Source organism: Amia ocellicauda, chromosome 10 (genome assembly GCF_036373705.1).
Source record: "Amia ocellicauda isolate fAmiCal2 chromosome 10, fAmiCal2.hap1, whole genome shotgun sequence".
NCBI lineage: Eukaryota > Metazoa > Chordata > Actinopteri > Amiiformes > Amiidae > Amia > Amia ocellicauda.
The window spans coordinates 5,897,995-5,923,908 of record NC_089859.1 but is presented as its reverse complement, the minus strand read 5'-3'; the positions used below and the strand labels follow the sequence as shown (position 1 = coordinate 5,923,908).

At 40.6% G+C, this 25,914-nt stretch overlaps 1 protein-coding gene across 2 annotated transcripts in view; it reads right to left on the bottom strand.

Annotated features, from left to right (window-relative positions):
* pcdh11 (protocadherin 11) overlaps positions 1-25,618 on the bottom strand; it is a 218,091-nt gene extending 192,473 nt beyond the window's left edge. For both annotated transcript variants that reach the window (XM_066714784.1, XM_066714785.1), the window contains exons 1-3: positions 24,781-25,618; positions 12,892-13,474; positions 4,444-6,930 (exon numbers count right to left, since the gene is read on the bottom strand). In XM_066714784.1, coding sequence (XP_066570881.1) covers positions 4,444-6,930; positions 12,892-13,431 — 3,027 coding nt within the window. In that variant the 5' untranslated portion in view covers positions 13,432-13,474; positions 24,781-25,618. The remainder of the gene's footprint in view (positions 1-4,443; positions 6,931-12,891; positions 13,475-24,780) is intronic.
* Between the last annotated feature and the right edge of the window lie 296 nt (positions 25,619-25,914).

Genomic DNA, 25,914 nt, shown 5'->3' with positions numbered 1-25,914 from the left:
TAGGGAGTTTAGATATAACAAAGCAGTTATGGACTCTTTTCATATTGCTAATCTTCAGAGGAATCTATTGAAATTCTAGTGGGATATGACAATGAGCTTTACAAGTTTGCTAAGCTTTCATACATTTCTGTGTGAAGGTAGGCCGGATACCTCATTTCATGTTGAACTGGAAAGAAGCCCCCAGAAACCCTATCTTAAAAGTAGACAATTTAACAGCTGCTCGACTTGAGATTATCTGGGTTCAGAAAAAAACAAAGAGAGAATAAGAAAGAAAGATTTCCAAGGCTCAAATTCAACCATTCGGGTTACGAGCAATATGTTTGTGCTTACAGAAGTATGGATATCGTTGGGAAATTTGCTATTTTTCCATCCTAAAGAAATAAAAGGAGGCTAACAGGTTATTATGGTGGCATCTGGAGAAAGTACAGCAGGTGAAATTACTATTATTATTATTAGAGTAATGCCTGACACCTCAATTGCGATTTCAAACTTGCAACGCTTTTGACAGGGAGAGAGGAATTATGAACACCATTTTCTTCCATGGGCATTGTATATTGTAAGTCTAACCCAATTTGAGTGATTTTTTTTTCAATTGCTTGTTAATTTGCTGTTGACTTAGTACAATGAGTCACCATTATCAGGTACTCCATAAGTTCAATCACAATTGGGCGACAAAATAAAGTACTTGAGCTTTTTTTTATAAAAGGAATGTACATTCTCAAGAGATTTGTCCTAATTATGAACTGAATTAAGCTTCAGTATTGACAGAGATTCACAAACAGATATGGGTTAAATGTTCTGATGAGACATAAGAACACAATAGTATTCTTATATTTTAATGTTTTTATTCTGGTTGTCTATCATTTAAAATATGTGACTGACTCACCATCTGCCCTCTTTTGTCACCCTTTTATAAACACAAAAGGTGCACAAAATAGTTTGGATGGGCAATGACTAATACAGAATAATCCACACCTTGCTGTAATCAAATAACCACTAAATATCTGTCAAACAGCAGCAGTAACATTCTGCTGGTTTATCAATTCAAAATCCATGATCAATTACAGAAACGTCAAGGCTTCTGAGCACTAACATTAAAACAAAAACTTTTGCAAAGTTAGAAACGAGAGCAAGAACTGCGCAGCCCACCGAAGAGATCCAGTTTGAGAATATCTCAGGATTGTTATTGCTGCTTGAGGATTGCATCAAAAGCAATCCACAGTGGGTTATTTACATGCTGGAGGCATTCCTTGCTCCCTTAAACAGAACTGAGGAAACATGCAGAATATTAATCAGGTAGCCTGATAAATGAAGTCACAGTAACGCAATATGCCGTTCATTAATTGTTGCCTGTCTATGAAAAAGTCTCAAGTCAAATCTAACCCTGTGAGAGGTCAGGGAATGATATATCTCAGCGCCAGCGGAAACGGCACTTGTGCTCAGAGAGAGAGAGGAGGGGATTTTCGAAGGGCTGGTGCTCGATTGAAAAGCCTGAAAAAGACAAATCCAGTGAAAGGATGAGCTGCAAAGCCAATGCTTTTAATTTTTCCTAATGAAAGAACAATGGTGCGTTTCTTTGGAGATTGTGCGGGTATTACACTACAACTACGCTGGCTCTGGTGTACAATGTTCAGAACAAATTATTTCCCTCCTAATCCAGCGTCGAGATGTTAAGACCCAAAGTAAGCAGCTGGCAGATGGAGGCGGCATCAACCTTTACTGGGATAAACAAAAGTTGCAAACAGGATTGCTGTAATGCAGCTTCCGAATGGACGTTGGGACATAACAACAAAAAGTTGTGCTCCCATTGTGAGGGCGTACAAAACAAATACAGAGAACAAACATGAAAAATTGCAGCGCAGTCAGAGGAGGTCCAGTTACTGAGATCACTCGTATCGCATTGCTTTAGCTGAAAAGCTGTAAAAGAGCCGGCATAATGCTAGGCGTGAGGATATTCTGTGTAGAAACATATTGTGAAGCACTTTGAATTGGGCAACTATGAAAAGATGTAAATTAAAAATCAATCATTTCAATTGTTCTGTGTTTCTTTAGCTTTTGTTTTGTTTTTTTGTTTGTTATTTTAACCGCTGAGTGAAAGTCCTTCACTTCAAAATGCAATTCTGGAGAAAATGGCTGTTCCCAATGTTTACCTAAAACCTGTATGTTAAAGCATGGAAAATTACAGGAAGACTCTGAAATACATTGTCGTCCCAATTGTTATAAAGTACTAGGGCACAGATAACCAAGGAAAAAGGTAAGCCATTCTGAGAAGCTGACTATTGGAGTACAATCCAGTATTTTGTGTTGCTTTATAATCCACCCATTTAAAAAGGCTTACAAATAACATGGCATGGCAATACATTACTCTTAACTGGGTTTAAAAACAACAATTATAATCATATCAACTGATGTGTAGGTGTCACCTTAACTAACCATGCACACTATCGGTCTGTGACTATGTTGTTGGTATTGTTTACAGGGGAACAGGGCAGAGAAGAATTGAGAACGCCAAAAGGTGTGGGAGCTGAGGAGAGTTCATATTTTAAATGGAATGGGGAAAAAAGTATATATAATTTGTCTTTGTAAGAACTACAAAGAAACTAGCACACATGACAGCGCTTCATTTGCTTTGAAATGTCAGGCTGGAAGAAAATTAACTGCACACAATCGGCACATCAATACCGAAACATTTGCATGACCCTGTAGGTACGAGTAAAGCAGCCTGGGAGAGGAGCGAGGTACAACTAGGACTGAAGCTCGGAGGCCCTACAAACACTCGAGAACAGAGTATCTTTTTCGCACAAACACAGCAATATTCTACAAAACAGCAAAACACAAAGAAAAACTGTAAATATGTAAGTCATTTGTCAGCAATGAAAGAATTTTAATACCACGGTCAAGGACAAAAATCAATAAGAAGCCGCCTTGTGTTCTGTCAAGCACGGCATGCACTGAATAAAAGCTGTGAACTGAAGACCCACACTTATAGTGTATTGTGTGAATATGTGAATGTATGTGTTTATATATGTAAATAAATCCTTATTGTCCTTGACACTGGGTAATTACATTCGATTTTTTAAGGGACCTTGGAATTATACTTGTTCTGCCTTCAAGCTGTCTTCAAAAAGTCCTCTCTGTCCAATTCAAATGTTAAGTATGCGTTTTTACATGTAAAACGAATGTACAAAACCCCTCAGCACGAAACTATTATACAATTGTGCTTTGCCGTTGTCTATTGTCCACGTTAACTACACAGATCTCCCTTAACCTTGTTCTCTAAGACCTTACAGACCAAAAGACTCCTCCGTCACGGCCACACAGAGGAGCTTGCGTCTCTGCAGGGATTGCAGCCTGTCTTCGGGCCTAATTTACATTTATTTCCTTTTCCTGCTTTTATTTATTAGGCACTTTACAGTTGGCACTTCGCTCAGAAAGGGTAAGCTGCACACACAGGTATTCTAATGAATCTCTCACTCATAAAAACGCCAGAACGACACCGGCTATCGCCTCAATAGGAACAATCGCTTTGTGTATAAATTTGCCGTTATGCCCCGCTTTACGCCAGAGATTGAAGGTGGATCATAAAACAAAAATAAAGAAATAAATGCATATAGACATACATACATAAATGCCAATGACGTTGGACAGGGTTATGCCTTGCTGCAAAATCCTATTTATTTAATTGTATTGCGTTGCTTAAAAAAAAACACACAATTTAAGCAAGACAAACCTGTACATTTGATGCTACCTCAGCCCCTTTGCTACAGTCAGGTATTCTCTGTTTTAATATGTCAGTCAAGAGTCTCTTAAAAGCCCACACATCAGTGCAATCTTCCCGTCACGATGCAGCATCCTGCAGTCTTTCTTATATATTCTTGCCTATGCTAGACCTTGGGCTTGCACTCCTTTCTCAGAGAACACAGCTAACACGGGCATTATTAGCAGTACGACCTACTTAATGTATCCTGAAAGGTGTTATTACTTTGCACCCTGCCTAGATTGCCAAGGTTTTTGTACACACAGTGTTGTTAAGGTTGGTGCAAGTTCCTGCTTACATCCCCTCCTCAGTATTAACAATCCATACGGCTGCAATACAGAGCAGCTTTTACATACTTCACGTCCTCCCTTCCTGCGAGCAGGGAAAAAGTGCCACACTGCCATCTACGGATCCCATCTACTCCAACTATTCAAATATGCACTGCATTAACCTAGGGCGAAGACGGGCACACGTGAAGCGTTTCTCTCTCCCTGTAGGGCCTGTAGAGGTGGCGGATTGTTCTGCGATAGACACTGCAGAGCCTTGAGTTTGATGTGGGTTTCGAATCCCCCCCCAATCCCCCACCCCACCTCCCCCCACAACAGAGACAGACAGAAGACAGGCAGAGCCCGGGAGGAGCTCAGGAGTAGGACAGAGGTAAGAGGCAGCTAGAAGCTCTGAATTACCTGTCGTGTGTGAATTGGCCCGGGTGTCTTGAAGCCTCCCTGGCAGCTGCACTCTGAGACGCTGTAGGGGTCTGAACTGCTAGAAGAACACTTGGAGAGGGAGTCACAACCAACCACAAAGGTGTTATCCAAGGGCAGCTCCTGAATGACGTGGTGCTTCTTTGGGGGCACAGGCGTCTCTGGTTTGATTTGGAAGGTGGGCTGAGGAGAGGCGGATTTGTAGTGCTTGGCCAAGTCTGGACTATCGGGCTTAAAGGTGGAAGGTGTAGTGGCCCAGTTGTACTTCCCCATAGTCTGTTCCTCCAGCTCCACGGGGAGGTCCAGCGTGCCATTGATGTGCTCATGGGAGGGGTCATCTGGCTTCGATTCCTCGATCGTTACAAAGTTCAACAGGAGGCTCTTTGGCGACCTCTTCTTCTTCTTCTTTTTCTTTTTGATCTGTCGGTTTTCCTGATTAGGTGACACCCACTCCCCGCTCTGTTTGCCCTTCTGCACCACCTTGTGCCTCGGTGTCTGCCGGCAGCGCACCAGTGCCGTGACGAAGATGACCAGGATGACTGTCATAGTGCCTGCGATGATGGCGATGACCACGATGACATAGCCGTTGGTTTGGGGCGCCACCTCGTTCTCCTCTATGGCACGTCCCAGAGGGGTCTCCATGCTTTTGCGCACCAGTTCCTGGACGAAGGTGGAATTGGCAACGGTTTCGTTGACGTATAAGTGGACCACAGCAATGGCATACAGTGACTCGGGCTGACCTCGATCTTTCACCTTCACCACCAGCGTGTGCAAGCCCTGATCTGACGAACCGATCTTCTCCTGCAACGTGATGTTCCCGGTTGTCTTATCAATGGAAAAGATGCTCTTGGAGGGCGCACGAATGATACTGTACTGCAGTTCCGCATTCATGCCCGTATCATTGTCAATGGCAAAGACTCTGGTGACCACAGAGCCAGGACTGGTGGTGGTTTGAACCAAATCGTACGAGTAATTGGAGGAGGGGATGACAAACACTGGACGGTTGTCGTTTACATCTACGACATTTATAGTCACTTTAGCAAATGAGGAAGACTGGGGTCTCCCGCCATCCGCTGCCTTCACCATAAAGGTGTACGAGCTTTGTTGCTCTCTGTCAAACGTGATGTTTGGCTTGATAACACCGGTCTTAGGGTCAATGATGAAATTGTCATTGGTGTTTAATATTGAAAGGGTAACAACTGCATTTTCACCAGTGTCTGCGTCGGTGACTGTGATCAAACCCACTGTGCCGTATAGTGGCAGATTTTCAGGCACATAGAAATTGTACTCATTGTGAGTAAAGGCTGGACTATTGTCATTAACGTCCTGGACCAACACCTTCACGGTAACATTGTTCTGTAGAGGAGGAGTGCCGTTATCCTTGGCTATAACAGTGAAGGCGTACTTGTCCTGCTTTTCCCTGTCCAGCCTTCTCACTACAGACAGGATGCCTGATCGCCGATCTATACTAAAAACCGAAGGGGCATCATATCCCAGTGAATAACTGATCTCAGCGTTTCTGCCACTGTCTGCATCAGTGGCACTGATTTTAATCAACTGTGTCCCTGGGTCATTGTTTTCTGGGATGGACAACTGAATCTCAGGCTGAGGGAAGACTGGTGCGTTGTCATTCTCATCCTTGATTTTGATCAGGACCATCGCTGAGGTGTTCAGAGGGGGTTTCCCTGAATCAGACGCCACTATTTTAATGGCATATTCCCGCGTCGCCTCGTAATCTAAAGGCGCTGCTGTTTCTAGTAGGAACTGGTTATCAAAAACAGGCTTCAGACTAAAGGGGACATCGTGGTCCGTGTAACAAGTGACCTTGCCATTCAAATCAGAGTCTCTGTCCATCACTGTGATCAGAGCAATTTTCGTATTCAGAGGAGCATTTTCAGACAGTAGGACCGTGCCATTTACAGGGTTCATGATAAAGCGCGTGTCTATTGATGGAACATTATCATTGATATCGGTGACATTGATGGACACTGTCGCTCGTGACGGGGTCGAGCTGCCATCGCTTGCCAGCACTATGAGTTTGTGAACTGGATTCACCTCCCTGTCTAAGGGCTGTTTGATTGTGATCAGGCCACTGGTGCTATCGATTGCAAAGAGTCTTTTTGTTCCACTGGAAACCTGGTTGCTGAAAGAAAAGTGGATTTGAGCATTTGAGCCCAGATCGGCGTCTGTAGCGTGAAGCTGGGCGACCGAAGTCCCGATTGGGGCACTCTCGGGAACGTTCACCTCAACGTCCTTCTCCTTGAAAACAGGGCGGTTATCGTTGACATCTGAGATCGTAACCTGAAGGATGGCTGTGCTGGATTTTGGTGGCGTCCCTCCATCCTCCACTTTAATTTTCATCACAAATGTATCCTTCTGCTCCCGGTCGAGATTTTGTTGGACAATGAGCTGTGGCCACTTGTCTCCCTCTGGGGTCTCAATGATGTCCAGCCCAAATTCACTTACGCTCTAAGAAGGGAAACCAAAAAAAAAAAAAGAAGAAGAAAAAAATACAAAATTACAGTATGAATACATTTTCTGTTTTAATACACAGTTGCTGAAGAAATTATTGGAGTGCTTTTCTAAAATTAGCTGAAAATGTATTCCCCTATTAAAGCTAACTGTTTGGGCTCTTCACTAAAAATGTAATGTGTGTTTTACGAGAAAAAGGGATGTGCGATAAAACAACACAAATGACACAAATACTAAATTGAAACCCTAACTGTTCATCCACATTATTTTTCTTAACAGATGCCCATAAATAGGATGACTTACATTATATACCATTATATTTACATAATTACGCATTTCTACAGCTGTCTTTTTACTGGAGCAATCAAGGTAAATACTTCACTCAAGGGTACAACAACTGAACCCACGACCCTCCGCTCCAGAGTGCCGAGCCCTAACCACTACTCCACCCTGCTGCCCTGCTTATCCACTAGATTACCAGACATGACATATTAGGTAGCTGTAGCATATACCAGCGTCAGCCAGATGTTGGAACTGCCTGTTGGATAGTGCCTTGAGGTGAAAATTATGTATTCCCATTACGAGAAGCATAAGGACCCCATCCACATGACTCAGAGAACAAAATTAGAAGAAATATGTCTTGGAGAAGCTGATGATTTATATCTGTGTTGTTTCCAAAGAAGAAAATCTATATTAACCAACAGTAGAGTTTCAAAAGCACATGGACAAAAATCCAGTTGAACCTTTAACAAGCCTTAGAAGCATGAAATATTCAAAGCAAACCATTCAAAATATGTAATTAAGACAAATTAGATCAGGGGAATTTCAGAGATATCTTGAAATCATCCCTATGAGTTCTTTATTTGTCAAATATATTAGTTTTCATAGCATATGTTTTTTGTAGGAGAAAAGAAAACATGCTGAGGAGTTGATAGTGATAAATATCTACCAGTAATATTGTTTTGTTTTTTCTATTATAGTAATCAAACTTTATAGTAAGTTAATTGTATGCAGTGATATGTAAAGCATACCTAAAATATGTATTTGCCTATGTTCAATTATAATTATATATTTTTTTATTAGATTTAACATTAGAATACATTTTAATATATTTTCCCATTTTCTCCCAATCATCTTTACATCACTTTCTCCTAATGACAGAAAACACAGATGTATTTTCCAAATGTAACAGTTTTAACTGATGCTGCAGTGAAGTGTTGTGTGTAAACACAGTAAATGTGAGATCTACTGCGATAACAATGCCTTTGTAACTTGGGCAATAGAACTTTTTTCATCAAAGACTGGTTCTGGTTCTGTCCCCTCTCGAGTGCACTGTACCGTGGTTCGACCAAAGTGTGAATTCATTTTACCTCGCTATCGACAGCAGCTTTTGTCCAAAAGAGGAAGCACAGCGGGATTTCAGGGGCAGTTCATATGTGAAAGTGTTGAAAAATAAGTCAAAGAGCTAAAGCATTAATTTTAAATACACTGCAAGCCTGCCATAGATTAAAAAAGAAAAAAAAAATCAGTGTATTACAAAAAAAAAATTAAAAAAGCTTTTCTCCTAAGGAAGGCTAAATCTTGGCAACTGTAAAGCCTGAGGAAAATGAAAACAAATGCATGTGTAATCCCCATGGGAAACAGGCTTTGACTGTGCAAAGTAATTGCCTTCACCCTAAAACTAGCACTAATATTTACGATTACCGACCAAGTCAGTGTTAAAACTCAGCCCTGGCATCTTCGCCCGTCTGATGATGTCACTAACACTGCAGAACGAGAGCTCCCAGCCTGAATGAGACTGTTTTATACAAATTGATGATACAAAAGAGGTTCTTTGAAGCTCTTTCAGTCAGAAACATTTTCATGGCGAAACAAAAAATGAGCCTGCTTTAGGATATAAGCTGTTTGTGGAAAACTGACTTAAAAAGACTGTTAACTTCAGGCACAGCTCTTTAATGAGATAAAATATATGTATGTACAATTGGGAAATTACAGATTTTGTATGTATTATTATATTATTTTATTTGAGATGCTGCTGTTAGAAACTCCCCTAGGAGCGTTTCTAAAGTACAAAGGTGTGTCTAATCAGCATATCTTATTTGACATTTTGGAATAACATCCGGATATTTAAAGAATAAAAATTAAATATTACATTCGGAGGTCATCTTTCTGTATTGATTTAAAACAACAGCCTATGTGGTGTGTAGCTTTTACTGCTCAATAGTTGAGCTCTTATGCTTTTAATTATTTTCCCATATTAATCTACACTGCTTTTCAGCACTCCAATATGGTCACGCAGGCAAAAGGAAGACTATTCTCTATTTGTTACAGGAAGCGAGGTATTGTGGCAATTGAATTTCATGCTTTTACTGAAGTTTTGAAAGTCAACACTAAAGCTGGATTTACCCTTTTAGCTGCACATTTATTTAGCCAATATTTCTCCTGTGTGAAGCTCAAGCCAATCATCGACCATCTTTACTGATATTGTACTGTTCAAAAGGAAACCCATGGATTTTCAACGTCTGTGATTTCCTCCAGGGTGTGTTTGGAAACAGTAGAGAGAGAACATGACTCACTGGCCATAAGGTTAAGTGACAATCACTTGTGCATTACCTACGCTAAAATAAGGAAAAGTAAGTCGTTACTCAACAAAGAATTCCAATCTAACCTCACACTAATTGACCTGAGGCTGAGTGAATAGAAAGGCATTGAATAAAATCAGGGTTTAGGTGTCTCGTAATTAAGAACAAGGACTAATTGAAAAAGAATAGCTGTTTTATAGAAAAAAACTACCCTTCTTAACCTGCTATCTAAAAATGGATGATGAACAGCTTTTTTACTCAATTTAACTTCCCAGCTTCTCTGTACGGACTAGATGGCGTGATGGTCGTCTTCATATATGATGTGAAGAGTGGTGTGGAACCACTTCTAATGCATCAGACACTTCAGTAATTCAAGTTAGTGGCGATGCCTCTTCAAATCACTTCTCCGACTTTTCAGGAAAGTAAGAACCCTGTAAGTAGTTCATGCTCTTACACCTTACTTGTTAGTTTATTTCTTTAAAGATCAGAATGTCAAACAATTTTGCTATGCTCTTAATAATGCAATAAAGGATGGGTTGAGCAAATGAGAACATTAAAATGACCAACATCTCATCATGGAAAGCCTTTTCTGAGTTTTGTGCTTCAAAGACGGTTTCAACTGCAAATTACTTCTGATGGCATTTTCTTGGGAGTGCCTGAAGTATAAATAACTCACCCCCACGCATTTGTATGTGCATAAGACTTCTAAAATCCGTAACAATTTCAGAAAGGGTCTGAAGCCACACAACGGCTAAGAAACTAAACGTGTTGTTAAGGTGTGTTTTGACACAAACCTCGTTAATCAATAAGGGAGTCTGATTGTTAACGGAATTGGGGCAGTGGAACCCAAAACTTGCGAAGAAAGTCGATAAATCCTGCTCATGACCTTGAGCTTCCTGTCATGCATTGAACTGCAACCTGCGAAGAAGGTCTGTTTTGAAGTGATAAAATCTCCTTTAATGGAAAGACCTTCTCTATCCATGCATGGTATTACTTTCCAAAGCACGACCTTGGCTTTTTCCAGTGGTGTCTCCAATGCATTAGTCTAAGTTCTGCACACACACAGACACAAAAATTAAGCAGCTCATTACTTCATTTGCCAAACCCTGTCATATTGCCATTTACTTTTTACCCTTGTTGAATCAGTTACTTTCAAAATATCTGTTGATGTAAATTAACCTGCTGTGCTAAACCATGGTACATGCCTGGGACCCATGCTGTGACTAAACGAGGAACACAGACGAATGATCATTGTGCAAGAGTTTCACAGACAATCTTGGAAGATGCAAACAGAAATTATACTTCAGGTAATTCCAGTCCTGTCATTTCCCTCAAGACAGCTGCACAATCCTGTTTCACCCCTCACCCCCTGCCCTGCAGTATAAAAGGTATGGTTCACGTTCTGTATTCAAATCCAACAGCCTAATTGTGATTGAGATTCATTAAAATTAATTCCAAGCTAAAATCGAACACCTAACGTTTTGCTCCACCATGTACACGAATACATCCTATAATGAAGATGTACTGTGAGACTGAAGTTGGGCCTTTAAATAACACATAATTATTTCACACAAATGGCAGATGGCATGTTTTCGTTTGCTTTATTTTGATGTTTTTGGAAATAGCTGTGGAATCTCTTTTAACAGGAGCGATTATGCAGCTGCAACCTAGAAAAAAGAAAAGGGGGGGAAAAAAACTTAAAGAATAACAAAAAAGTAATGTTGGTTGTGAACCTAAGTTTCAATAATGTAGCTTACACCATATTTAATGCTTTTGCTGTAAAATATGCAATAGTAATCCTTCCATCCCCAAAAACAGTCTCACGGCATATTTCCTTGTCAGTCTCTATAGTTGGAGTAGTGTATTTATATTCAGTCATCTGTCATGACATAAAAGAGAAAACAAATATTAAAACACACCCGTGGCAATGGAATCAGCTGGAAAAGCTGGGGAGTTTCACATTTTAATGCAGCAGAGCGCATTAAGCTGGTCATATTCCGGGCATAAACAATTCTAGTCAGACACATCAATTGAAAGGACTGAAGCAAAGCGGCCTTGGCAGGGATAAAGCCTCTTTAAAAATGCAAATTGGTAATCAAGTCAGACTTTTAAAAAGAGGGATTCTGTTAATTCTCACAAAAAAGATACAAATTACTAATCAGATTCTAATGGCACGACATCTTGTTTTTCATTTCATGCAGTAATATCTGACCGTAACCAGGTAAATGACATCGGTCGCAACCTGTTCAAGACACGCTCGCTAATCAGGGGGTTTTAGGCAACATGACCACTAAGAATTTTAACCTCTGTTCTAGGAAATAGTGTGTAAGTTTAGGTCGCTACAAATAAGTGGATCAGTTGCCCAATTCATTCATTCACTCTTGTTTTGTTAACTAAAATGAACTGGTGTGATGGAAAGTCATGATTTTGTGCACACAGCACACCGATAAGTCAGAGAAACTAATCCTGAACTACAAAGGGGGTTGGTATTGCAGTTTGATGTGGACTCTATAGTAAAGTAAAGCTAACAGTGAATTCAACAGCATGGATGAATGTCAGTCTGTTTGTCTATTAAAAAATATTAATATTGCTAAACTCAATAGCCACAATGAATCTACTATTGTTGTGCAGTATGTAATTTAAGTGTAAGCTGCATTGCATTATCCTACTTTCAAGCTACAACTGGCTATATTAAGCCGCTGAGGATATTGCACCAGTTTTTCATAAGGCATAAATTAGTCTACCCGAACAGAAATGTGCTTCTTTAATTTCGTACTGCAAAAGATACCCATTAATATGTTTCATTCCATTCTAGTGCAATTAGAACCTTACCTTAAACCATTTATCACTGCCCTTTTTCCCTCCGACTTAATAAGAAGCATTATTATTACCATACCGCGTCGGTCAGACTTTAAAATAAAACGTTGATGACTTTGCGCCAAAGTACCATCATTATGGATGTCATAGTAAAAGCTGTTATCACATTTTAATAGAACGAAAGTGTGGTATCGCTGTGGTGAGAGCAGAGAGACTGTCGCAAGTGCATTTAGTGACCCCCCCCAGCCCCAATAAAAAGCCATCGTTGAGTGAGGTCAAGAATCCCAGCATAAGAACATGATTGCTAATCTCCAGAAGGCAGAAGAGCTCTGTGGGATTGCTGCTTTTAGTCAAAGATATTTCATCCAAGCTTGTGAGGAAAAAACAATCTGTTTTATCCAAAAAATGACACAGATACCACACTTCTTGAACCAGATATTCTCCTTTGTCTTTTCATAAATGCTTTGAACAAGGATGCAGTGAAAACAGAACTTAAAATGTGAATTCTGCATGACGTTTTCACCTACATAAATATGAGTGGCTGGTTTAGCGAACTCACCTTCACCAGTTCGTACTGCCGGATCCCATTGATGCCCACATCAGGGTCGAAAGCAGATGGAATAGGGTAGCGGGAATTGATGGCCGTATTCTCTGGGATGGAGATGTTAATGACAGTGGACTGGAAAAGCGGCGCGTTGTCGTTGATATCCTCGATCAGGAACCGGATCTTCACCAGCCTGAAGATCTCGTCCGGCAGCACGGCCACCTCCACCTCGTAATAGCAGCGCTTCTCGTTGAATATCCCCGAGCAGAGCTTCTCGCGGTCGATGCGGTTGGAGGTGGTGAAGATCTCCCCAGTGTCGGCCTCCACCCGCACCAAGGGAACATCCCCGGTCTTGTATACTGACTTAAACTGGAGCGGGGAGGACAGCTTGATGTCAGGGTCCAATGCCAAGTCCAAGTCTTTCCGCAGGTTGCCGATTCTGACATTTTCCGGAAGCTCCTCCCGCACTGTGTAGTCCTTCTCCTGGGCCCAGGACTGCAAGACGATGCAGGCTATCAAAACCACTAGAAAGTACGCTTCGGACACCAAGTCCATATTCGGCTGGGAAGAGAGCCTTCTCCGTAAGGCTGCAGCACTGCTGTGAAAAGAACGGAAGAGAAGAAACAAATTAAATATGATTGATGTGCCCCAGATGCGAACAGCCCTGGCCCTCAGGGGTTAAAGGGTCCTTTGCTTTTAATTCAGTCAGGTTACTAAATGGAGCTACATCTTTGCTGAAATGTACATATTAGCTATTGTTTCCATATTATTCTCTTCTCCAATCCATTTTGTAAGATAGCATCTCTGAAACAGATTCTCTAAACCCAACACCTCTAATAAAAGCCAGCTGGAGTGAGTGAACAAGTAATGTATCTCCCCAGATAAAAGAAAAAACATCAGATGATGTCTGAGGATTGGATTTTTCTCCAATGGCATTGCGTCAGTCTGTGGAAGCCCCAGCAAGGAGCTTGACCTTGACCCTTGACTTCTGAACTAGTTCTGGACAAAGAATGTTTCCAAGGTCAACAATAATCAGGTCTTTGTTGGTGTCCCTTTACAGACAGACACACACACACACACACACACACACACACACAAAGCTACAGCCCAGTTTCTCACAATTACCCTTCCTTGTTCACAAACGGCTGCAGACTGCATGAGCATGAAAGAGTAATTAGTTAATTTATGCAATCATCGACTCACTCCTTCGTTCATTCATCCATTCATTCCTTCAGGGTAACCCAGGGAGACTTTTTTTTTTTTTTACTGAAGTAGAGAGAAGTGGGATGGGGGTGGGGATACCAGTTTATAGGGTGACAATGAGTCACATTACAAATTTAATCCTGCTACGCTATGTTGTTCTTGTAGTAAAAAAAATAAAAATAAAAAAAAATCCCTCCCCAATAACTGCCTCGGCTGCAGTCTGTTCGAAACATCCCCTACTGTAGAGGTAAAACCGATGATTAATACGTTTATACCTCAAATTTAAATGGCAATTCATAGCACAATGGAATCTGACAGTTTGGAAGGAGGTTACAGCACTGTATAAAAATACTTGTTTGGTTACAGATGTGCTTTTGTACTGCATAGTTACATGAGTGAAACAAATCCAGAGCAAAATAATTAAACAACCTGCTTATATTGAGGCCGTTGCTGTTTCAAGGGTCCCATGACCACCAACGCTTATTATGATATGATAGTAACGTTAATGAAATGTAATATTATGGACCTGTGCTTCTACCAACATGATAACTGCACATCAGCTCTGAATATAACATCGGGGATTGAGCAGAACAGTGTGTAAAACATCCCATGACCTGCCCAGTGTACCGACCTCAGTCGCACTGAGCCACGCTGGGATAAAGCACGATGACAAATCAGACAGAGGTCTCAGAAACCTCCTGCTCTCACTGCACTTCCAGCCACACTGGTGGAAGGAATGAGACAGTATTCTTGAAGCCATCTGTCAGATTGATTGCAGCCGTCATCAAGGCCAACAGTGGGTCTATACCCCGTTAAATACATTGTGAACAGCTGCCTATTGGTATAAATCTGCCTTCCCAATACTTTTGCTAATATTATATATTCACTGAGATGTAGAGTCTTGGTACTATTTTGCAAACTCACTTCATCTGTTTTATGTTAAGTGATCTGTATACGCAGCCAGACCATTACATATGAATGTACTCAGGGCAATCTTTCTATTTCCTGGACAATTACAATTACATTTAGTATTTTGATTCCCTCACTTCCTCTCCTGCCATCCCATTTGGGTGGTGCTTTATACTGGTAAGATGAGTAAAACATGACATATATTTCCATAAATAACCATGTGCAGCTATTATTATATACATTAATGTGATTACAGCACTTTAAATATTTTCAGAATGGGGTTATTGTCTCAACAACAATTAAACATGGAAATACATGCTCAGATGTTTTTATTTTGTGTGTGTTTGGTAATGCAAGCAAAAAGGTCCATTAACCTCAAGGATTAATCTGGCATTTAAGGATAATAACCCAGCAGTCAGATCCACAGTAGTTTCAAATCACAACTATATACTTCAATAACAAGTGGATGCATCAGAATGTAATTTCTAAATAAATTGTTTTAACAAATATGAGTACCTGTGTGCACTGACAGGTGAGGCATCTTTGATTGGTGTCCAAAAGCTTTCATAACAAGGTTGTATTTTATTATTATTATTTTTATTATTTTGTTATTTTTTTCCCCCTATATGTCTTTGTGCAATGAAAAGCATTTGAAATGAGAACTGAAGGTGTGTGTATCATTAACAGGTCCGTACAATGTGTTGGGAGTGAAAAGCTCATGGGTTCTCAATCTGACACGATTGTCAAATTAGTGCAGTGCATTGGAACGTCAAATTCGTAGATGAGGTCATTGATTAGCTGTACGTAGGAGATGCACACTAATTGCAGAAGGACTATGTGGCATGTGCCAAAGAAACACCACACGGGGTCACTTATAAACCTGTTGCAAAGCGCTCAGTATACTTGTATTGTATTCTGTCACCTATGCCTGAAACACTTCAATTTCTCAGGACAAAATGTACTTTTTGAATCCAATTAAATAAATAATAAATCAAATTCATCACATGAATAATTAAACAGAAGCCACCACTCTTTTGCTTGGTGCCGTGAAGCATCCTGCAAATTGGAGGTGTTGTCATAACATCTCACATCTCCTATAAGAAATGTATTTTTGTAGGGGGAGCATTGGACTTCGCAGCGATACATTACATTCGCACACATATTCCTGTCATAACACTAAGGGAATGGAAAGAAACCTGAAACTATGCTCCTTCCAATCCACAAATCGATTAATTCAAAAATCCACATTCAGATGCAAGGTGATTAAGCAGGCTTGGAGTTGGGAGAGCATGCAAACTATGGCTGACCCATGCTCTACCAAGGAAAAGGAAACAGGTGAAAACCTAAAATAGATTAAGTTGTATATAGTCTATGGAGAGAACAGCATAATTATAATAGTATACAGCATACAATCTCATTCTCTTAGTAGCGTGTCACAAATGTATAAATAATACAGTTGATATTCTCCATTGAAACAGAATAAAACCTCACTTCAAAAAAGCATGTATCATCAGTCCAAATAGCTAATTAAATGTATACTGCGTGGGAGGTTAAAGACTTTAACAAGTTATATACAGTAGGAGGAAGAAGCTCTTTTCATCTTAACAGGTCAGTTCTCATCTCAATAAATATATTCTCTAATCATCATGAGAGAAAAAGTAACACGTACCAAACAGGAATGAATGAACTGAAAAAAAAAATGAAAAAAAACAGCATTAAAACGCTGGTCTACATGACAGGTACAACGGACGACATCATCTCTTTCAGGCACTAATTATGGCTGTAATGCATTTGCTATGGGGACTTTCACGGCAAGTTTTGACATTTAACACCACGCTAACATCACTTTTCTGCAAGGGGAGCAACTTATTAGTAGAGAAATGAAAAACTAATTAAAACCTGTTTTGATCAAGCTAGACAAGGAACTAGCGATAGCCCTACGTTCACGCTGGCTGTCAAATCCTACAATTTGTTCCCTAACCGTTGTTTATGGTCCATATTAAGAAGACTGCAACTACTAGCTACAACATGCCATCTTATCAATTTGTGGGTCCAAGCCATCATCCAAAAGAAGCATTATATATTTGCTATGGAGGAATACAGTGTGCTACATGAAAGATCACATTGGAAAGCAATTTTCATCTTTCAGAGTATTAAAATCAACTTCTCTGCGATATTTTTCACAGTCTAAGCCCCGTAAAGGCATATCGGGCAACTTTGGTCATAGATAGGGTTCAATTAGATGTCGTGGAAGCGTACAAATTGCCTGCTGTTCACCTTAAACTATTTCTTGACCTTTCTCAATCAAGATTGCAGAGGCCAAGGCGTCACAGTCTGTGGGTGCTTCTGGGAATCTACCCTTTTTCTGAGAAACGGGTTTATTTGTTATTAGCGAATGTCACCGTTAAATACCCCTTTCCTGACAGGGGTAAATATGTGCCCAAGGTAGACTTGCCTCCTCACCGCGAGATGATGTATTAAACTAATGTGAACACCTCCCCCAAGGTAGTTTTGATTCTGAACTAATGACATAGAATTAAAAAAACAAAAACAAACACAACACAGTCCCCCAGAGCCGAGGCTTGTGCCAGGTGTATCCAAGTTGCAAGCGAAGCTGGGTGTCAAGGGAGATATGAAGCTTGGATCTGTGAACTCCTTAAGGAACGACCATCTCATCCCTGGCTGTTTTCATATATACTCTAGTTTTGCAGGAGCTCTTTCTGTTTCACTGGGCTCTTGTCAGGGAACAGTATTTTATCTGAAAGACGTAGCCAAGCGCAGCATTTAGGGTAACACAACTCCCTGAAAGCTGTACAGTTTGTTTCATAATGTGCAGTGGAAATACATGTCGAGTTCAGAATTAGACCAACTGTAAGTAGAAACTGGAGCCATTAGCAGATTTAAAAGGCAATGCAGTGACATTCTCAGCTAAAGCAAATATAGAGGGGCCAGCCATGAGAAATGAAGATTTACTAAAAGCTAAATGAAAGAAAAAAGAATAACGCAAGAAAGGTCGGTAAGGCTATCTTCCTTGCTTACTTTTCTCTGATCTCTAAAAGCTATTTTGAGCCACAAAGCGATGACTTAATCTAGCATGCATAAAAAAAACGCGCTCATTCACTGGAGCCAGGGTCTAAGAGCTACGCCGAGGCACAGATCACTTTACATGACAATGTGATGGACATAGCTGCCCGTCTTTATTATTAAAAATTTGCTGCAGAAAAATCACCTTTCTTCTCCGGCAGATCTTTAAGCCTGGTTTTCGGGGCACACATTGGATGGAATTACTCTACATGTTTAGAGTAGAATGACTTCAGCAAACTGTACTCTGTAAACTGCTTTTTTTTTGTATATAATAATAATTGTGGTAATGAAACTGAAATGGGCATGACTGTACAAAACACTTTGCTGTCAATAAACTGTCAATTTCTACAGTCCGAGATAAAAACAAATCCTATTCAGAAGCAGCCAACCTGCTTTTACTGCTCGACAGAACTGAAGTCTAAAAGAGAGATGCCTTTACAAAGAAATTAAGAGTGAAAGGCTACGAAAGCAGAGGAGTACACCACAACCCATAATATATGCTACAAAACAGTCCGCAAACAATGTTTTTGAATAAATTAAAATAAGTGCCCTTCTGGAAATTCAAATTAAACCCTATAATTTTCCTAGCACAGTCGTATGCTACTGGAATAAAGCATCATAATAATAAATAAAACTAAACAAATTATGCTACACAAAACAACGATGTGAAATGTGGATCTCGCTAGCAGCATCAATCCCAATTAAAACCTCAAAATTAACATTCTATTAGGGTTCATGATTTTGGAAAAGCAGCCAGACACAAATAATACTCTGCTTTGCAATTTTCTGACTCGAATTGGCATTCTACGAATCAGAAATATGATCTAAAAGCTTTTGCCTCACCGGTCTTTTTTTTTGTTTGTTTGCATCCAATGAAAGACATCACAATATAAATAGAAAAACAGATCATCAAAAGCAGTTTACTGGAAACTAAATAAATTACACAGCCTTCTCTTATTTTTGTACAACAGGGACAAATCGTACGCTGCTTCTTGGCACCCTTTGTTCCCTAAAACTCAACAAACATCAAATTAGACCGACGATAAGGCAATGAAACAAAGATTCATGAACTTACCCCCAATTAAGATGAGCAGGAATACATTACAAAAGAGATGCTGCAGCCGCGCAGGACAGACAAGAACTGGAAAGGCTTCAAACTGTGCTTTGTCAGAGCGGGGCTAAAGTATAATCTACTTACAGAGATTCGCAGACTGACAAGGCAATTAGCAAGGAGAGAGCATACGATGTAACACTGATGTGACTTGCATGGGATTCAAAGCAAGCAACTGTAAATATACCCCTCGCTCCACGGCGCTTCAAGTACATGCCGACTTTGTAACAGCGAGGGAGATCCTGGGCAGACTGACAGAGAGGCCCACTAAAATGATCAATTAATTTCTCTTTAGGATCTACCACCTTGCAGTTTCCTTATCGACCCGTCAGGGGAGACTAGTGGATGATTCTTCGGGAATTTGTAAAACTGACAATGGTCCCCGGAAAGGCTGCCATGAACTTATCAGCGTACACCAAAGTGCCCTGATGATAAATACAGGCCGTAATGTAGTGGCTGCTGCCAAACCCACAATGCCTCCAATATCGGTGTGTCACTGAATCTAGTCTCCTTCTGTTCCTCCACTCAGAGGCACAACCTCTCCGACCCTCCTCCTGTTTCAATATAATTGAAAGAGTAACTAAAAACGAGCAATAGCACCAGTTTAACATCCATTCTCTTCAAAGGGCCACAGATACATTTTATGCCGTTCATAAATAGGATTTGGTCTCTGTCCCACGCAATATGCTTAAATATACTAAAAAAAAAAAAAAAAAGGCAATATGGATAGCTACAAGATTTCAAAGCTGTTCCAGTAAGTGAACAGTTTTTGGTTGAGGCCTTCATTTGTAGACGTAATTCGGTAATTCTTGGCATTGCTTGCGTTTGTCTGTTGGTTTTTGCCAGTATTTGTTACACGAACCTTAAATTATTTGACAGATGAAGATGGTTTTAAAACAGGAAAGCAAGTCAAGGTTTTGTTTATTTTTGTATTTAGTTTTTCCTCTCTAAACATTTTAAATCGATGCTTGCCTCCTGTACACCCTCCGTCATCTGGTATTAAAAAAAAAAGGCATTTCATAATAAATTCCTTCTGACAAAACTTTTCTTTGCATCTGAGGTCTAATCTTTTGTTTTTCTTCAGGGCGGAGAAAAGGATCTGACGACCTTTTTAGAACATAGGGACCAATTTATGTTCACCTTTAAGCAGATATATTTTTAGTCAGCTGCTGCAGGCAACATCCTTTTACTCTCCAATACTGAATAGTTACAAACTACCAAGCAACGCCAAGCTGGGGTTTTTATTTCACGTAGTATTTGAAAGTCTGAATAAGCTGCAATGCTCAAACTGACAATTAGTCCGTGTAAATTGAAAGAAAGGAAAAGATAAAGAAGAAATCTAAATCTGATAGCTACGGTGTGGGAAACATGCCTGTTCAGGGAGACAGAAGTGAAGAAGTGAAAACACTGTATTTCACAAGCTAGTTATTCTGCGAATGCTGCTCAAAGGTTTAGGACTGAGAGTGACCGGTTACCTCAAGCAATCAGGGGCCCAATGAGTGAATGATATTTAATCAGCCCCTAGAGGGCAGTCTACAGGAAACTGGCAGGAGATGATCAAAGAACTTACTGTACGGCTTAAAAGCACTGCGGTTACAAATAAGATATTAGTCTCCCATGTTCATTTTAATGCACAAAATGACCATGAACTAGAATAGATATGTGCACTGCTTTAAACTGCAGGATATGAGTCTCTTAAAAATAAACTGTACCCTCCTACGCGAAACATTAGAATAATGGAATTCTATTAAAAATTATCCGTGCATCCATAAGGAACGGGAAGCCTCATGAGACTAATCCGTGAGAAGACACTCAGAGTATCTAAAAAAAAAAGTCATTTGATCATCGATTTAGATTTAGATTTGCTCACCAAATATGTAATCGCATGTGAAATACACCCAAAAGAAGTCTCTCAATATCCTAGGTATGAAGGCAAACAAAGCCCTCTCTAGCAATTACAGAGAGAATACCATTGACTGTTCGTTATGAATAAACGGTACCTTGATGTAATATAGCAGGACAGTTTCATCTAAAACAATTAGAATACAGCCCATTTCTTTTCAGATACATTATGTAAAATGTATTTAGCAAATTCACTCTTTACTATAGCACAAAATCCAACCTCAATCATGCATTAATAACCCTGACCAAGATGTCTTCGGATATATGAAGCAATTTCCTCCACATTCACTGTTTTATTTTGATGGGGTCATCGGTGCCTATTTTATTTCTGCAGCTCTTTAAAAATCACTGGATTTCCTTAAGAATTCAAAATGCATTTCTAAGTAAAAGAGAGGGGAAAAAAAGAAATGCATCTTAAGCTAAGTTACCCTGCAGCACCCCTCTAAAGGAATTGCTTTCCCCTCTGAGGTCTTAAATCTGTAATTCCGTATGTGACAGAAAACACAGTGCTGTAATTTCTCAATCTCACCTGCTTTGTGGAGCTCTGCCCACAATGACCCCCCAACCAGCCCCTCTCCTCAGCCAAATCCCTTTAATAGAAATGTCTACTACATACATAGAACAGAAATTATTGATCCTCATAACTCTGCCGCCACTTCTGTATAACGCAGATTGATGCTGCATACACACTATGTAAAAGACTTCTGGTTCATATCTTTGATCTCCTTTCTGCAAGAGCTGTGATGTATGAAACCAATCCACGGAGACAGTGTTTCACTGCATTTAAATTATCCCTGCATCTATGGGAAGTGATTTGAGTTTAAGGAGGGAAAAGGCTGGTGGGGGGGGGGGCTTGGTGATGTTGGAACAGAGACCCTGTAACCCGTTTTCTAATTATCTTGTTACCCATGTGCATAAGCATGGACCACTAACATTCGAATGAAAAATGATGGAAATGAAAGGGACCTGCCAGAAAAGACAGTATTTTCCTTTCCAGATAAACGTACGCTGGACTTGAGTACCCGCTTTAGTTCTTCTCTTTTCAGCCCTTGTCCTGTTCCATAAAAAGTAAACCGAATCTCCACATCTAACTCCTGCGTTGAATGACAGAATCATTACATCTTCAGAAAGCCCGTTACCCAGGGGGAAATGTGATCTGTTAGTTAGTCTTTTAAAATGAACATTCAGCCTCCAAATGTGTCCATTTACCAAACTTCAGAGAGCACAACTGCCGACAGACCGCTGTGCTTGTCATTGTGGATGAGGGGCTTGGTTCTGAACGGTGACTGGCATTCAAAGATATTACTGCTTATTTCTAATGTCCTGTTTATTTGCACACCTTTAGGTCAGGTAGAAACATACACAAGGTTGCAGCCATGTGTTTGTTGTTGCGTTCTTTGTTTTTGTATTTGCATTACAAATATGGAAACTTCAAATACACCAGTACAGGAAGGGCTGCTTTGCCCTAGACTTTCTCAAACAATTCTGTACTAGCAGTACCAAGCCATGACAGATATCTGAAGCTTCAACGTGTACCCCTAGAAAAAAGGGTCTGCTGTTCATAGTTAGGGGATATTTGGTGGTGCATTATATCCATATAATGTATTCAGGTGCCTTTTAGAAGCACAAGGTCCATGCTATTTGTTCTAGAAATGGGGTTATCTAGTTGTAATGCTGTAATATAAGCCCATCACTGAAAACTTCTTTATGTGTGATGTATACAAATACAATATCTTTCATCTAGGTACAAAAAGAAGATCAGAGAATAATAACAAAGCATACAATGATAAGGCTACATAACTGAATTGTCTCGATCATGTTCAAAGGGCAAATTATATGCTCGCTATTGAATGCCTTGTAATTTCACTATTGTGCATATCTCCTTGGCAGCAAAGGCAAGTGTAAATACATGGCTGCCAACTAATTAAAACTTCATCTATGATTTATTTTGCAAAACACAGGTGATGTTGGCAAGTAAGAAAATGCTATGCCAGTGCACCGTTTTGTAATGTGTGGGGGTTAAAAATAATATATAATCCCTTATTTCTCTTGCAGAAGAAACTCATGTTAAAAGCCTATTAGTGTCTCAAAATAAGGAAATTAGAAAACTAACAGTGAAGTGTAAGATTTGCTGAGAACAAATGCATGTGAATTACCCGATTCCTTACAATGCAAATAATTATGCAATCCATAATAAAGATGCGCCAGTAGAAAACTTATATTTAAACAGTGATTTAGAGATATGATCACGGGTTGCAACGCTGCATTGAGGATAACAGAAACCCGTCTTAATGCATACGATGGTTTCTTTTATGTTTAGTGCTGTATTTCTGCGATATGCATTTAAATGAAGTTCATTTCTGAACAGTGCGAGTTTGATCTCAGTTGCTCATCTTCAAGCCGCGGATGTTGAGGCTGTTGGGGCTCCGGGTCACTTATTTCTCGGGCTGCTCGGATGCTGAACAATCCTATTCAGTGTGCGGCGCAGTGATCGCGGCATCTAAAATGCATCTTCGGGTTATTTACAATGTCCCTGTAAGTGTGAAGACTTATACTGGTGTATAACTGGTGTATACTGGTGTACGAATGGGCATCTGCCGCGCTGGTGCGAGTGGCCGTGGCAGAGCCGCCGCGCTGCGGGATGTGCGCTCCTCTGTGCGGCCACGGTCACGTCTGCATGCCGCTTATTGCGGACGCACGGAGACAGACGAGCCCACAGGTAGCCGCCAGCCCGGAGACGGTGCGGGTCTCAGCCGGTCCAAGCCCAGCACACACCCCGGTGACCGGCACTGTGTCTGCTGCCGGAGTGGCGCGGGCATTGCGGTCATTGCCCTTTGCTTCTGGTGCCTTTGATTTCGGACCGAGGCTTATTTTGTGAGAGACATCTACTGTCCTCAGCCTAAACCACACTGTCCAATGCGGACTGTAACTCCAGCTGCGGAGGACCGAGCCGGGTGCACCGGTACCGGCAGCGTCACGACCCGCAACCCGCCGCATGGGATGCGCTGAGCGGCTGCTCCCCCGGTGCCCCTCAAAGCCACCATCCCCACACAGACCGATTTCATTACAACTATTGGTACTTCGCTATATGATTATTATCAATATTAGCATTATGCATGTTTTCTTGCCAGCCTCCACTACACGATTTCCCTGGGTTAATACCAGCTAACCACTTCTCTTCCTTCTCGGTAAGATATGAGCAACCACCTAGCTTGCACTTTTCCCCTGAAAATAAATGCATACCCAAATGCAACACTTCGCATGTATATGATGTAGGCTATGTGCGTTTTTACAGATTATACATGTACATATGCAGCCTACTGTTGTAATAGGACTGCAATGTCCGTATACCTGAAACCTCTCCTCAGCAATTATGATTTTAATAAATCGATTACTTCCAAAGTATGACTCGTGTATTCAAGTATCCCCCAGCCGCTAGACATTTTTCACATGTGCACACTTTGTGTTATCAGTCTTACTAGGTGATGCACAGGACAGCTTTAACTTTTGCTGCTAAAGTGAGGCAATTTATTGTCTTCAATATTGGTTAGCATGCTGTTCAAGTATAAGGGAAGAGTCTTGCACTCTGAGGTCAATGAGCTTCATTATTTTGTGGCCAAAACCACAAGTGATTTTGTTTCAACAATACACGAATCTCACAGAAAATGTAAATGCATGTTAAACATGGTTCTTACCTTGAAATCCTTTAAGCAAATGTGCCAGATTATTTGCAATCCGCGGCACGTAGTGACATCAGTGCTTTAAAAGATTCTGCACCATGCATGGGACTGAAGGGAAAAAATAAAATAAAAAAATGAGGAAAAGAGAGGGACGCTCCTCTCAGGCAACAAAAAAACAAATTAAAAAAACAACACACCAAATTAAATCCAACTACTGCAAAAGAGCCATTTATTTAGAAGTCTATGGTCCAAAACCGTAAGAAGAAATACATGACTGTCAGATTCTGTGTTAGAAGGAAAAAAAATATATACACACATACACACACAAAAAAAAAAAACAACGAAACAAAAGAGAGAAAAAAAGATAATTCCTCTTCAGATAGCCCGTGCAATTTGCAATGCAATCCCAATATCAAACAGTGACAGCGGTGGTCCAAGTCGCCTGGTTTTATAGCGCAGTACAGGGGGTGTCAAGTGTGCATTAATAGTACAACATCATGCAACCGCTCTTTAGTCCTTTTCCTCGATCTGCACAATTGACAGTTTGTCTGTACTTGTGCACATTTGTATCAGATCCACGTTTTACGTTGCAGACGGCATTACAGTCTCAAAAGCGCTGCAAATAACTATTTTCTCTGAAGAAGAATACACACAATAAAAAAACCACCAAATCTTTGCGAAATGCACGCCGCCCAGATGCTGTTTGCAGGAGGTGGATGTGGGCAGCAGTTAGTGCAGACGTCCCCCAATGGAGCAGGGGTGCAGCATCACTCTGAGAAGTTGCTCAATGAAGTGCTGTGCGCTTTCTGTGTGTCTCAGCTGTGCTGGATGAACTCAGCCCCTTAGTACTGCCGAGCAGTCCTCCTCCGTTTGACATCATGGGGGAAGGAGGAGCCCACGACTATAATACAAATCGTGGATTGCTCCTTAAAGCCATACTGGCCTGTTTGTGCGAGCGTCTCTTTCCTGGCACCTACATTCATGCATGCGAGTGAGAGGGGGCACTGTTCGCTTTACTAATACATGCTGATGTCGTTTTTAAGGGAGACGTGGTCATTTTCGGTAGCACTTCGTCAGACCAATGTGGCTGAGTCTACGCAAGGTAGATGTGTGTTTTTGCAAAGAGTTTCTGCACTGGATGACGGAGCA